This window comes from Chaetura pelagica, unplaced genomic scaffold (assembly GCF_000747805.2).
Source record: "Chaetura pelagica isolate M959 unplaced genomic scaffold, ChaPel_1.0 scaffold79, whole genome shotgun sequence".
Classification (NCBI taxonomy): Eukaryota; Metazoa; Chordata; class Aves; order Apodiformes; family Apodidae; genus Chaetura; species Chaetura pelagica.
Window position 1 is genome coordinate 464,159 of NW_009969339.1, and position 15,089 is coordinate 479,247.

The 15,089-nt window shown below is 44.7% G+C and overlaps 2 protein-coding genes across 2 annotated transcripts in view; both read left to right on the forward strand.

Moving 5' to 3' along the window:
* LOC104396060 (thiosulfate sulfurtransferase-like) overlaps nucleotides 1-8,499 on the forward strand; it is a 9,734-nt gene extending 1,235 nt beyond the window's left edge. The window contains exons 2-3 of the mRNA XM_010005843.1: nucleotides 10-158; nucleotides 8,201-8,499. Coding sequence (XP_010004145.1) covers nucleotides 10-158; nucleotides 8,201-8,499 — 448 coding nt within the window. The remainder of the gene's footprint in view (nucleotides 1-9; nucleotides 159-8,200) is intronic.
* Nucleotides 8,500-9,311: 812 nt separating this feature from the next.
* Nucleotides 9,312-14,709, forward strand: TEX33 (testis expressed 33). Its single transcript, XM_010005844.1, has 6 exons — nucleotides 9,312-9,320; nucleotides 10,992-11,061; nucleotides 11,701-12,329; nucleotides 12,847-12,997; nucleotides 14,282-14,392; nucleotides 14,624-14,709. The coding sequence occupies exons 1-6, from the start codon at nucleotides 9,312-9,314 to the stop codon at nucleotides 14,707-14,709; spliced, it is 1,056 nt and encodes a 351-aa protein (XP_010004146.1).
* The last annotated feature ends 380 nt before the right edge of the window (nucleotides 14,710-15,089 follow it).

Sequence of the window (15,089 nt, forward strand, 5' to 3'; positions counted from 1 at the left end):
AGAGCACAGCCAGCCCGCCCCCGCAGCCTTCCGGGCCCGCCTCAACCCCGTCCTGCTTAAGACCTTCGAGGAGATGATCCACAACGTGGGGTCCCTGCGGTTCCAGGTGGTGGATTCCCGCCCTGAGGGCAGGTTTCGGGGGATCGAGCTGGACCAAGGTAATGGCAGTGGAAGACTCACCTGCCCACCCCCTCCTCCCCCCCAGGCACCACAGCAGGACCTGTCAGTACTAGTGTAACAAACAGCCCGTCCCCTTCAGCAAACAGACCTTCCTCGTGCACCGGCCTGCCCCAGCCTGACCTGTGGGTTTACTCTGAGGGATCCACAATCGGGCTTTTGGATTCCACTGGCCTCACAGAATGCTTCTCTTGGGGTTGCTTGTAAAGCTTCAGGAGGAGACAGCAGAAAAGCCCGGCAGTCGGGCGGCTTCAGGATCCCCCACACAAGTTAATCAGGATGCAAACACAGGAGGTGAGAGCTCCCAGGGGTTTGTGCAGGGTCCTGTCTAACACTAGGAGACATGCACTATTTATCACTATTCATTCAGGCGCCTCTCACCAGAGTAGATGCACCAGCAAAGGCCCTGGTTTTAAGCAGTGCAATAACCCAAGGGACATTTGCCTTCTTGGTCTGGTTCCCAGCAAATAGAGAACTCCCTTGAGCTGATGTTTGCCCTTCTGTTCTCTGCCATTAAATCTAACAAGATTACGTAAGAAAAGCCCCAAACCCTTCCCAAATGCATGGGCTGTCAGCTTTTCTCTTTTGGATGCCCCAAGACAGAAACAAAAATTGATTTTGTTAACTCAGACACTGGACGCGCAAACAGCAGGGGTGGGAAAACTGCTGCGCAGTGGGGACAGCTGGTACAGCAGTGTGCCTGGAATGAAATTCAAGTTGGTTGTTAAAGGAGGCCATTACTGTGTAATTTTAGCTTTGGTATATCCCAGAATAACCTCTCCTCCGAAAGGGAATCACAATAATGGTTCAAAAAGAAATGCAGAGTTTCAAAAACAAAGCACAGAAAAGCTCAGCAACAGTTGTTGGGTCTGAGCTCCATGCTGCAGGAGCAAGTTGCAGTAGGCTTCAGACCCCACCTGGAGTACTGTGTACAATTCTGGTGCCCTCAGCACAAGAAAGATACAGACCTGTTGGAAAGGGTCCAGAGAAGGGCCACCAAGATGATCAAAGGCCTGGAGCAGCTCTGCTATGAAGACAGGCTGAGAGAGTTGGGGCTGTTCAGCCTAGAGAAGAGAAGGCTCTGGGGAGCCCTTATAGCGGCCTTCCAGTACCTGAATGGACTACTGGAAAGGTGAGGAAGGGCTTTTCATCAGAGAAGATAGTGATAGGACAAAGGGTAATGGTTTTAAACTGAGAGAGGGGAGATTTAGGCTAGATATTAGGAAGAAATTATTCACTAAAAGGGTGGTGAGAAACTGGAATGGGTTGCCCAGGGAGGCTGTTGATGCCCCATCCCTGGAGGTTTTTAAGGCCATGTGGGATGAGCTTTTGTGCAACCTGGTCTAGTGGTAGGGTTCCCTGCTCATGGCAGGGGGGTTGGAACTTGATGATCTTTAAGGTCCCTTCCAACCTTTATGATTCTATGATTCTGTGGTCCTGAGGCCTTGCTGAGCTTCTGCCTTTGCAGGTCAGTTGTCATTCTGTTCTGGCTGTTTTATGTGCATCCTGCTCTACAGCTGTTGAGTGTCACACCATGTCCTGATACAAGTTCCCACGTCTGAACCTCAGGAGCATTTGGCTGTTAAACAGCTGTGTTCCCATGGTTCACATCAGTGTCTACAGTTAGCCTCCCCAAACTCACTCAACCTGTGCAAGGCAGCACAGAAGGTGAGAGGTAATGGGAGTGACAGAGAGTACTGCAGGGACAGAGGAGGAATTAGTCTAATCACTCATTCTGTTTCTTTGCCTACTGTAGTCCATCAAAGTGAAGGATTAATTTTAACCTCAAGATGTGAATAAAACGCTCCTCACTGAGAGCTGGTGGATTTTACATTCTCTTTCTCAAAGTGGGAGTTGTCACCAGGTGACAAATACTGCAACCCCTGGCAGCATCTTGAAAACAGATTTTTTTCCTTTGAAATGAGTCAGCATGGAACAGGTTATTTGTGGTGGTCCAGTTTTGCTTCCCACAGCAGATCCAGCAGGATAAGCACTCCAGCTGCAGCTGCTCATTCCACAGGAGTTTGACAGCCTTCTGAGCCAGGCTGGCCAGTAGCTGCTCTACAGCCAGCGGTGGGTAAAAGGCAGCACTTACACCTTAAAGAGCAATTTGAAATCAATGCTGATTAATTACAGAGATCATCCAATCAGGGAGGAGAAACACTGCTTGCAATTTAGTGAAGAAGAATGGTCTTGAGGTTAAGGAACCTGCTGCATTCTCAGGTGATTTCAGTTTAATTATTGCCTCAGCTCTTGACTTCGTAATTAAGTCAATTAATCTCTCCAGTTCCATGAACTCTATCTCTAGGAGAGGCTAATTTAGCTGACACTTTTGCCTTTTTAGTTTTTCAGTTCCTACTGGTAAGAATTAGTTGTCCCTGTTTTATTTTTATGCAGCAGCTACCTAGCTGGGTTTTAGACATCTGCAGCATTTAAGATAAGCCATAATACACAGATAATTTTTAGTTGCTGGGAGAGGTTTCCCCAAGTTGCTATGGTGGAGGGAAATGGATGGCATTTCTATAAGCCACAGAGGTCTTAAATGCAGGTATTGCTTTGGATAAAATTACTTGGATGTTCATGCATGATATGCACGAGATGTGCAGCCCTGGCCTGTGCACTGAGTGTTTAGAGGTGTCCCTGCACAGTGCTGTGTTTCTGGAGGAACTAGCAGCTCAGGCCTGCTCACTAGCTGTGATTCATTAATGACCCAGCCAGATTCTGCAAGGGCCTGCTTACTCAGGTGCTCTGGGGAAGGAACCAGGGATTCTATGGAGCCAGGCTGCACTGAGGGAGTCCCAGGCAGTCCAGAGGCAGATAATTTAAGAAATTACATTATGGTTACCAGTGCTGACTCTCTCTGAATATTGGGTACTGAAAACTGAGGAACAAGAGTGATAGCTGAACAGATGCATACAGAAAAGCTGCAAATTTCTGAATTCTTTTGCAGACACTTGGGAAAAGGGGAAAGTTGCCAGACAAGTAATCCGTCACATGAAAAAAGCAAATACAAAATCATTTCATGAGCTTCCAACTATTTTTCTCTTTGTTCTCAGCCCCCAAGTAGTCCTTGTCTCTCTTGTGCATGGACAACTCTGAAGGTCAGTCCTCCCTGCCCCAAACATAAGACTTTTGCTCAGCTTGAATGTTCAGTGGCAGTGGGAATGAAATGGTGCTGCTGCTTCCCTCTCTTCTCCAACTGGAGTCTGCAGCTGGGAGTCAACTTTGACCATGACTCTGCTTTGACCATGGGGCAATACTCGAGGCACAACATGGAGAGTGAGAGACTTTATCAAAGTCTGTTTCAACCCACAGGAACCTACAACCCAGAGTTGTCTATTCATGGGACAAGGCTGACAAATGTTGACTGTTAGAATTAGAACCATGGTTCTTAAGAGTTGAGTCTTCTGGCAGTCACACACAGTATTTTGACATTGGTGGCCTATCAGTCTGACCGTGAGGACTCTTTAGGGAGCTGGCCAGGATCAGGCTTAAAGTGTTCCTTCCACTGTGTTCGTGGTAGGTTAGATGAGATCACTAATAGTCCCTTCTGAGGCATACAGTTGGAATGGAAGAGACATAAAAAGGGAGGCAGCAGTGGAGGCATTTGGACAGGAGCAGCAATCTGCAGCCAGCCAACTCCAAGGCTCAGGGGGAGTTCAGTGTGGACGAGGCACATCTTTTATCTTTCTGATCTTTAGAAATTTCATCTGAAGCTTTCGTCAAAAAGGGAAAAGCTAGAGAGAAGGGGCTGTAGTCTTAGCTAGATAAATAGCCAACAACAACAAAAAAAAGTATGTTTAATCTTAACAGATGTGGAAAAAGGGATTTAGCAGGGAAGAAGATAACATATTACAGGTTATAAATTGTGAGGGAGGATTGCCAGAAACCAAGCTGAGTGAGACTTGGCAAAAGGAATTAAAACACATAACAAAAACTGCTGGAGCAAAGTGAATAAAAAGAGAACAGAGAGAGAAAGAATAAATAGGGTTCCTATGCAGTTAGCAGGGGTTCCAGATGAAAGATTGTGTACAGCCTCAGAATTATACTGAGTCTAGGCTACCTTTTTTTTTTGATCCCAAGGGTAAGTCTGTAGAGTAGGGGGAGGGGTAGCAAGAAGAAGGGAAAAGTGGAAAGGATCACTTCCAAAGAGGACTATAACCAAAAGATATCCACATGCTCAAATCTGTGAGGCAGATCCAAAATGTGTAATAAATCAGTCATGTGACATTGCAACTCCATGAGGCAAGAATTTAATAAATTTAATTAGAACATCGTTCTGTAGGACAGAAATACTTGTATTTAGGATATGAGGTACAGTTACAACCTAGGCAGCTGTTGACCTATTATCAAATTGTTAGCTGTTTGATCTCTTATCAAACATGGAAGGCTTTCAAAAAACCCTTCAAGAAACATTACTTGAACTGAAGGCAAAATTGAGTAAAATACCTTGGTAAACTTGCACAGCAGCTGAGGGCTTTATTTCCTTGCCAACAGAATTGATTTGCCAGATGAGAGAAATGGGAACATGCATGCCTGGAAGTTATGTCTGATCTTTTCTTCTAGCCTGATCTTCTTCATCTGCAAGATAGACTTGTTCCATTAGGACTTCATTAATACTTTGTGCATAATATTAGAGGGCAAATTATTAATTCAATGTGAGGGCAAGTAGCACAAGTACTTGTTAGATTTCCAAAAATCTGTCTGAAGGGGAGATAAGGGAGATAAGAATCGCTTGTGCTGAAAGCACATCTATGGAGCAGGATGTTTCCAGCATGGTCCCAACATTAAGCTTCTGTGGTTTTAAAAATATTTTTCTGAATCACTGAGGCACTGAAAACAGGGAGTTGGTACTGAAATGTGCTGCTGGCACAGGCTTGTGAAAGTTTAAATGATCACATGGAAATACTGTATTGTGTGAGGGACCACCAGCAGTAATAGAAGTAACAGGAAGGTTAACACTACAGAAAGCAAGGCTGGATGCCAAGTAGCACAAAACACTTAATTAGTTGTGTTTCTCTTACAAGCTGAAGGCCCACATTTGGAAGCAATAGCAGAGGATAACTATTGGATGAGTTAGTAAGGTGCAAGAACCTTGGGTGAAATTTGGCCCTGACAACAGCAATTATGAATCCTCTGTCTACCAGTTGAGAGGCTGGGAAACACCACTTCCTTATCCAGAAGCCTGGTGATCGCCTAGAACTGTTTCTAGGGTAGCCAATGCAGTGAAAAGTGTATCTAATGAGCTCTTACTGGGTTTAGACTATGGGCATGAGGCTGTTGGGGAGTGCTGAGTGTTTGCTGTCAGTGTGTTGGAGCCATGGCAGGAGGGGAGAAAAACTGTTTCAGGGTAATGTTAGCTCAAAGATACATGGTGCATGGACTGACTGTGACAAGCTTAATGTTGGAAATTAGTATTCCTCCTCGTGAGCAAGGAGGGAAGTTTGATGGCAAGGATCCAAACTGTTTCTGAAATGGATGGTTTTATGAGAAGGAGCCTATAAAGTCATCACTGTAGTAGCTAGGAGCCAGGTTCTGTAATCCCAGGGTTCCTTGAGTTTCTAAAAGTGATTGCAGGAATTTGGTGTGGAGCATGCTTGGTGTCATATGAGGAAGGAGCAGATGTATCCTCTCCTCTGTTCAGATCCCTGCTGCTTCCTGCCTTCCCTCCAGTCCTGTGTTTCTCTCCTCTTGTCCTAGCAAAGAGAGAGCTGATAAAACTTCCTCAAACACTCAAGAGTACTTCTTAGGCAAGTCTAATGGGTTGTGATTGTGCAACGTCAGCTCCTTCTTTCAGCTGAACACACCACCCACATATATGAGTGAATGCAGTTTCTACAGAATTCCTCATCCTTCACTCATAGAGTGCAAGCACTGGTCTCTGACTCCAGTTTTGAATCTCTGGAGCCAGGAAGTCTCCCTATTGATCAAAGTAAAAAATACTCTAAAATGAGACTGTTCTTTTCAGATCTTGCTCAGCTCCCAACTAGAGAGTTGTTTAAGGGTGTTGAGAGTACATCATGGCAGTCTCCAATATGAAAAGGGTACAAACTTACCTATTTTAGGATGTGTGAACAGACTAGAAAAGTGCTCATGACCATGGGGCCTGGGACACCTAAGAACTGATTTGGTGACCCAGTAAGCTTCTTTGAGCAAGAGCTGGCCCTTCTAGTTCAGCCCTCAGGACTTCTTGATCTCAGTACCCCTCCCATTACCTTGGATGCTGTGACAGCTTCGTTCTGCAGCTCACAGACCTGTCTGTATTGGGGTGATCACCAGTACTGCAGCAGAGCCTTGCAGAAAGCCCTTGCCAAATGACAGGGGCAGGACCATTCATGCCTTGGGGAAACAGTAGCCAAACTCGGGCATGTAGCCCTCCAAGTAAGAAGCTCTGCTGAGAGCAAAAAACAAAGTTTTCTCACACTACACTTACTTTTTTTATTTTTTCCCCTCTGTCATACAGACACTATATTAATGAGCATGAGTTTTGCAGTTCTCTGTACTGAAATTATAAACTGTTATTTTCTGGAACTGGAAAAAAGCAAGGGAAGCATCAGTCCACAGCACGGTTGGTTTTTTGTGTTGGTTTTTAGTTGTTTTTGTTTGTTGGTTTGTTTGTTCATTTTGGTTTTGTTTTAATGTTAGTCCCTCCAGCAGTCAGCAGTTTTTCTCCTGACTTCTCCCTGTAGTGCTAAACACTCCTGAAGGATACAAAAGGTGACAAGTACACAACAGTGCCAAATTTCTGAGGCAGTCAGGGAGGATGAATCAAGAGAGAAAGAGGGTCCATCTGGAACTGGGAGCAATTTTATGAAGCTGGCTCAGGGCAGCTTCAGCTCTCTTTAGGCTCTCAGTCTCTGTCCAGCAGAGCAAAAATCCCTTCCACAGTACCCTGCCCAAGCCCTGGTTTCCCCATCTGACGTATCTCATCATGTCACGACATCGCTCTGCATGAGCAACCAAACTGCAGTGTCATTATGAAGTGTGATGTCTATCTCTGACTGGGTATACTTTAATAATTTAAGGGTGATAAAGGTTCTCTGCCCCAGTCTCTCCCATCTCCTAAGATGAGGTACCCTGATGACTTAGGCAAGTGGAAAGCTCTCAGTGAAACAGATTACTATTTATATGACTTTCCCAGGGCTATCTCATTAGAAGTTCAAACCTAGCAAGGAACCATTCCCTGAAATGCATTTTCAGCTTAATATATAATATTTCCTGCTCCAGTGAGGCTTGATTGAAATCCTCACAAAGTCAGTGGAAAAGCTTCCACTTAGTGTGGTGGACTTTGATTAAGCTTATAGTGACAGAGTTTGAATTTCAAGGCCATGATGAAAACCTTATCCATCATATTTATATATCTGTTTCTCTCTAAAGACCTTGTTCTTGAGATAGAACTTTAAACTTGCCTGAAGCTGTCAGCTGTACCAGTGAAAAAACAGAGCCCGTGCTGATTTCATCCATGGAGAATCTAAAAAGTGACACAAAATCTAAATTCTCACTTCTTTGACCCCATTGTCCCACAATAGCTGCCTTAGCAGTAATGTGGCTGACTTCAGGTTGCTTTACTTTTCTGAAATACAAAGTTAAGGTGGCAAAGGAATAAACTGTGAACAGATAACCACCTTCACAAATTCCACTTACAAGCTACACGTCCTGCTCCTGAAAATTGTATCACTACGCACTGCTGGCATGTTTGGGGAAAGTCAGAACTGCCCTACTACATTCTTCTTTATACAAATCCCCTTAAGGCCTTTGTTAGGATCTTTTCTGTAGTGGTTCTTTGATTCTTGTCACATCTAGGACTTACTCAGATTCATACCTCTCATTGCTTTCGGGGGGAAATACTCTTTTTAGCCCCATACTGCTTTGCATCTTCATCATCACCGGAAACAAATCAGTATCTTGGAGAGAGAAGGAGTACCTGCAGTGATGTTTCTTCAGTGTCTCTTTTGTAGGTGTCTTTCATCACCTATGCTAACGACTCCTTGCTCATGTTTCCTTTTCCTGTTCACCCTTGCAGGGCTGGAATCTGGTCACATCCCTGGTTCTGTGAACATACCCTTCCACTCATTCCTAACAGAAGCTGGCCACGAGAAGAGTATTGAGGAGATCCAACAAATATTCCGTGAGAAGAATGTGGATCTCTCCAAACCACTTGCAGCCACGTGCCGCAAAGGTGTCACGGCATGTCACATTGCCTTGGCAGCCTACCTGTGTGGCAAGCGTGACGTGGCTATTTATGATGGTTCCTGGTCAGAGTGGTTCCACCGTGCCCCAGCTCGCTACAAGGTCTCTGAGTTGAAGCGCAACAAGGCCTAGAGGAAGAGTTGTTTCTTGGCCAAGGAGACCTCACAGCTGCCTCCAGAGCAGGGTACAAGGGAAAGGAGGACATGGAAGTGAAAAAAAAAATCATGTTGATCAATAGTTTGCCTTTCTTTTCTAAGAATCACCAGTAGGTTTCTATCCACCTTTCGGTTTCTCACAGCAAATAAAATCTACTTCTAAGATGATATGTCTGTGAATATTTCTAATTCTTCTCTGTTGCCCGTGACTTGCTTGTTCTGGGTGGGAAAAGTAGCTTTGCAACATGAAGGACAGTTGCACTCTTCCCTGGAATCTAAGTCTAGGGCTAAAATATAGCACTGGGTGCTGAACACAGGAGGACCAAGCTATGGTTCTGACATTGACTTAATGTAAGACCTTTTTCCAGCCCACCATCTCTACTTTTTTGATGTTGAAAATGGAGGCACCTCCCCCTTCCTCTCTGATGGGGGTCATTGAGCTCATGTGAAGCATTTGGAGATACTAGGAGATCCAGTGCTGCTGAAATACAGTCTTGTTGATTTACTGCAACTATGTTACAGAAGTCTCAAAAAATTCCTATGTAGGTGATGAGAACATCTGGGCACAGATGTTTCATGAGACATGAGCCTTTTACTATCCTTTTTACTCTCCTTGTTCTTTCAATCAGCAAGGATGACCCTGCTCTCTACCATGCTTCCTCTGGTTCCCGTGGAGACCACAGCTCATAGATAGAGGGAGGGTTGTTCCCTAGCAACTGTACCATACCAGCTCCATACCTGGACTTCAGCAGGACCTGAACAAGCGACTGTGGCACCACATCAGTGATCATGGACCAGGTGAGAGAGGTAGTTATGGAAGAGTGCAAGAGGCTTTGTCTCATGTTTAATCCTGGATCTTTTCTTCTTGAAAAACAAGAAAAAAAAATTAAAATCCAGTGTCATTTTTACACACATGGAGCTTCTCAGGTCTGAAAAGTCACTGAAGTCTCATGTTTTGGAGGCCTAGCCAGAGGTGGTATGTGAAACCTTTGTTGTCCACGTGTTATGGCTGGTGAGCAAGACATACCAATTCCTACACCTGTCTGAGGAGGTTAATTTTTCCCCTGGGAAGACAGCTTCCTCTTTCCTCTATGGCTACATGTCAGGAAAGTCAGAGTATTAGGAAAGTAAACGTGTTTTTTGAGGTGGTTTTTTTCATTCAGAAAGAAAGATGAAATTTAATCACTCTTCGATCAAGATACATCTTTTCTGGTGCATCATCTGTTGTCCCTCCCAGAATTGGCTTTGCAAAGGAATAAGCAGACCGAGGTCTGTGGCTTCTTTTATCTAGGAGGATGGTAAAATGGCCTTAAAATCCTTCTTGACGTCAATATGTAGGAGTCTCAGAGTGCTGCTTTGACTTCAGACCTTCAGGCTCGGAAGTAAAATGAACAATAAGCAGCAACAATAACATCACATACAGCTACAAACTAGAAAGCAGGAACAGTTGCAGGCTTCAGTGTCCTTTTATCCAGGAGAAAATGGCAAAATGAAAGCTATCAATGAACAGGATTTGGGAAATGTGCACCTTGCCTCATTATGCAGAAATTCTGCTTCATTGGAAGAAATAGAAGAGAAGGAATTTCTACAACAGCAGGCTGGAAAGTTCTTTCCACTGAATGTAGTAATAATAACAAACAGACATATTCTTAAGTAAGAGGTGGAAACTAATACAGTTTATTTAGCAACACAGATCCCTGCCCTATGAGCTGGGACTGACTTCCTCTCATCAGCTCTTGTAGCCCTGTTCTGTGGGAGAGGTTCTGTATCTGAATCGTAGAATCATACGTCATACATCATTCCTTTTGGTTGGAAGAGGTCTTTAAGATCTTGCAGAGCACACAGCATTGACTCCTGGAGTCTGATTAATACAGTAACTTCAAGATCCCAGTGTTGTACCAGACATGCTGCTCCAAAGTACTGGCACAGAGTAGAACACAAGCTGCTGGTTCAAGTCAGCCCTCGTGAGTTACCTCTGGAGTGGAAGGCTTCCAGCCTCCTCAGCATCACCTCCTTTCCTCACTTTTTATGGCCTTATTTTATTGCACCAAAGGAAAGAGCTTTTGTAGTTGTACAACACATGACAGGTCTAACATCTCTAGGTGCTTCGGACTGAAAAAATGATGTTTTCTTTGAGTTTTTTTCCAGTTTGGCTTGTGTCAACAGCACTACCTGTGAGAACTCTTGCAGCTCAGTGTTCCACAGAGACACTGGCTGGCCATGTCCTAGGCAGGCTGTCCCATGTGAGTTGTTGATATGAAACCCTGCAGGACTTCTCTGCTTTGTAACTTGAGATGATCATGGGTTGTACTACCAGCCATGCAGGGAGGCAGGGGAAGCACTCTCTTTATCAGAAGGTGTATAATACATTTGTATGAGAATAACCTATCGTTGTCTAGAGATGAGCAGGACCACCGTGCCCTTCCTTCCCACCTCTGAGTCTGACACAGCCTTTGTTTCTCTTCCAAGGAAGTGCTAGACATTCCAACTTCCCCTTCCCCTGACGACTGTGACTATGTGCTGGCCAGAAGTGCTTCAGGTAAGCAAGATATCAGAGAAGCTGTTCCTCCTTTATAGCTTGCTCTGCAGTACAGCTTGTGAGGCTGCATGTCATTCCCTCCCTCCCATTCTGCATGTACCTCTGTGAAAGGAAACTACTCAGACAGATCCTATGTGCCATGGACTGATGGGCTAAGATCACTCCATGCCAAGCTTGTCTTCCTCCACTGGTGGACTTGTCTCACTACTCCCTGCACAAGCACAATGAGCCACTGATGTCCTCCGAATTCATCAGCAAATGCTGATGAGCCACAGAGACTACAACTGCATGTTCCTGAGAGTGAGAGTCATCATGGTTTGGAGGAGCCCCTACACATAAGAAACACAGACCTTTGTCTGTGTGTTTCACCACAAGATATTTACTTCTACGCTTCCTTGCATGTTCATCTCTTGCACTTCAAGAACCTTTGCCTGGTTCTGGAGGAATATGGGTATAACGTTGCTCAGTTGTTATTTGTTGTGGGTTGTTTTTTCTCTTTCCTTATTTGAGACCTTTACCATTTATTTTGTTGTCTGGTAATGGCTCAAGGACATGTCTGGTTGTTTTCAGCTTCATTTACAGTATCACCTGTTGTCAAAACAGTATCAAATTCATTGAGCTATTATTTTTGTCTTTAAGTTGAACCTGAGGAAGAGAAACAAGAGCTTCCTCTAGAAGGCTTATGTCCCAGCAGACAGGAAACATCCCAAAGGAACTCCAGCAGAGACGCCTGGGAGATCTCCAAGGACCCAGTGGCTGAGGCAAGACCAAAGAACTCCACATCTATTAAATCCCCAGTACCTCTTTCAGCAAAGTGTGGTCAGAATAAAAAACAGAGGAAAGAGAGTCTCCAGACCAAAACTCCCTCCACTGAGAGTCTTGATTCAGGAAGACTTGAAGAGGAAAGAGAAGATAGTGGGCATGAGCCAAGAGAGGGGAGCAACACCTACCGCCACTCTGCAATGTCCAGGCAGAGGGAAGCAGAGGGAACCAAATCCATATCAAGCACTAAAGAACCAGTAACAGGCAAGCACCAAAACCTGAAGTCTAGAGGACCTGAATCTTCCAGCAAGACCATCAAAGCCAGCTATGAAAAAGTCAAGGAGACCTGCAACAGATTAAGTCCTAAAGAGTCTTTAGCATCATTAGGGCCAGATGGGAAAGCAGAATGGAAGCTCCCTCTGGAGAACAGAAAGAGAACGAGCTCCATCTCTGATAGTAGCAAATATAAATCTGCCAGTGCAGATGAACTTACCAGGGAAGACAAGGTATTGGAAGAAGCTGTTTCATGTATCCTTTGTGGCTGGTTGAAGGCTGTTTTTATAGTTTAGCAGGAGGCTAAGTGGGTGGGATATTAGCAGTATATTAGCAGTTTATAGAAGACATTTAGGGGGATGGGTTTGGGCTTCACCCTATGGGGTGGTGACACATTCCACAGAAAGCCTTTCCCATGTCTTTTTTATTTTCTTTTTCCACCTCTCTTCCATTTATAAGGTTCCTGTAGCCAGGCAGAGTCCCAGCTCAGCAAGGCAAAACTGTGGCACCAGGACTGAGTCCAGGTCCCAACACTATCATCCCTTCCTAATTCCCTTCCCTTTTCATCAGTCCTATTCATCCCATGCAATTACAATGCCTACAGAAGCCTCTGAGGGAGACTCAAGGACAGACCCAGGTCCCAGGGATTAGTCATAACTCAAAGACCTATGTGGGGGTGGAAATAGGAGGCATTTGCTTTCACTTAAGGAATGTGGACTCAGAGTGGTTCCTTGTTCTTTGGGTTTTCAGGAACGTCGAGCTCTGTGCGAGGCCGCATTAATCATGGGACAGAAGAGAATCGGCGACCGTACTAAAATGCTGAAAAACCCCTTGGACTCTCCTCCATCTTTTGCTGATTACAACCATCTGGGTTTTAACCTGAGATCAAATATATTCCAAGGTGAGTGGATACCCGTACTTATGTCTGATCTTCAAAGCTGGTTCCATCTACACTTTGCTTGGGCTCAAGGCTCAATTGCTTTGAGTAGAGCATCTGACTGTAGGTGAGCCACATTGCTTTGAGTAGAGCATCTGACTGTAGGTGACCCTCACTTTCCCCTCTTATTCCTTCAATCCAGTCACTGCTTTTCCAGGCTGTGGTGCTTGAAAAAATGAAAGCTAGAGCCTTCCTTTCTATGTGTTCTATGTAGTCCTTTCTTTCTATTTTTTTTTCCAAGATGTGAGAAGTGGAGGTGGATCATGACCCCTGTCCTTCACATTCAGAGCTGTCCAAATGAACACCATTTGCAGTTCAAAGTCCCCTGTCATCTCCAGTCCCAAGTTACCTCCAGGGCCATTAATGATGCTGTTTCTCTTCAAGACCTTTAGAGATGTGTGGCTCTGCAATGTCTTCCCCAATCCTCTGTTCCCAAGGTCCCCAGGGATCCCTCCATCTGAACTTAAATTGGGAACTCTCTGTTCATCCTCTCCTTGTTACCTTGTTACCATATCCAAGAAACTCTGAAACAGTTGTCTCTGATTCTGGTTTCTTATGTATCAGCATGAGACAGATTCCTTTTTCTTCCACATTATGTTCCATGACAAGGCTTTGCTGGGTTGCCAAGACTGCATTGGCCTGGATTTGTTCAGTCATACAGGAAGGAAGGACATCTTTCCCCAGGGAGCTCAGCACCATTATTATCAAGGAAAGGGTACAATAAAAAGGAAGGTGAAGAGGAAAGGATAACAGATTAAAATAACCCCCGCTGAAATGGCTAAAAGTCAAGAGGGGATAAAAAGAGAAGTCACAGTTGGGAACTATTTGCTAAGCATCCTGGCAGAAAAGGAGCTGAGAAGGCCTGGAGTGGTAATATGGTGCTTTTTGTGGAGCTGTGCTGCTGAATAGGAAGTTACTCACATGACTGAGGGGATTCAACAGGAGATAAGTGGGCACTTGACGAAAGAAAGGGCACTAGGATACAAGTAAAGATGAGAGCTTGTGACACCCTCTGTGTGTGTCTCACGCTTGAAGATAAAAAGCAGATAATTTGTCAACCACAATCTCCCTCCTGGGTGGTGAGGAAGCTATTATTCAGCACCTGGCCACACACCCAATCAAAGGTGTTGCAGTCAATACACGCCTTTTCCTGAGCTCTGGAAAGTGTTGGTGTTGCTCCCCTGCTCAATTTCAGGACTGCAGTAGGGTGATTTCTGTGTACAGTTCCTTATTTGCTGTTTCTTGCAGGTGGCCCACTGAAGAGCCAAAGCTTGATGAAAGATTCCTACACCCCTGAAATAATTAAGAAGGCAATCAGGGACCCCAAGAATTGGCATGGAAGGAGAACTGATGAGCTAGGTATGGCTTCTGTCAGGAAAACTACCTTGCTGAATTCCTGAGATGCGTGATCTCTCTGCCTGAGATGGGTGATGGCTTCTGCCAAGGACAATGGATGGGTTTGGGCTAAGGTGTGGGGGCTCTACAAATTGACATTTTCACAAGTTAGGAGCTTTACAGCTAGAAAAATCCTTTAGTGTTAATAGCTTGAGAAGGGAGGCTGTAACTGAACTATGATTTGCCTTCTTACAGGGGAATGGTATAAGAAACATGCACTAGATCTTAACGTACAGAAAGCATTGGAGGATAAATATGGAAAGAAGAAAAGCAAACCTTAGAAGGTGAAGGTAGAGGACTGATCTACATTCAGAGAAGTATCTTCTTCCTCAGCCTTTTAATAAACCTCTCTAAAAGTATGAACCCATTGCTTGCTAGTTGTAAACAGCAGGTTTGGTGCTGGTGCTCTCTTTCCCTCTCAGTTAGGGTGTCTTTGGGGAGAGCAGTGCAAGGTAAACCTAAATGTGAATACCAAAAGGATCACTTAGTTGGTGACTGGTAAGGTGAGCCTGACTAGTGTGTGAGGCACATGCTCTTGCTGAGGGATGTGGTGGTCAGAGGAAGCCACGTAGAAATTCATCTGCTCAGCACGTAAGGTGAAGTAGGACCTGTGGGCTGTCTGTGTGCAAGCTCATATTTGCCAGAAGGTTAATGATACTTT

Bases quoted from the DNA above. Each gene is read 5' to 3' on its own strand.
- TEX33 (XM_010005844.1), top strand. The intron at 12,330-12,846 runs GTATTGGAAGAA...TTGGGTTTTCAG, and splicing joins AACTTACCAGGGAAGACAAG to GAACGTCGAGCTCTGTGCGA. The intron at 12,998-14,281 runs GTGAGTGGATAC...TGTTTCTTGCAG, and splicing joins GAGATCAAATATATTCCAAG to GTGGCCCACTGAAGAGCCAA.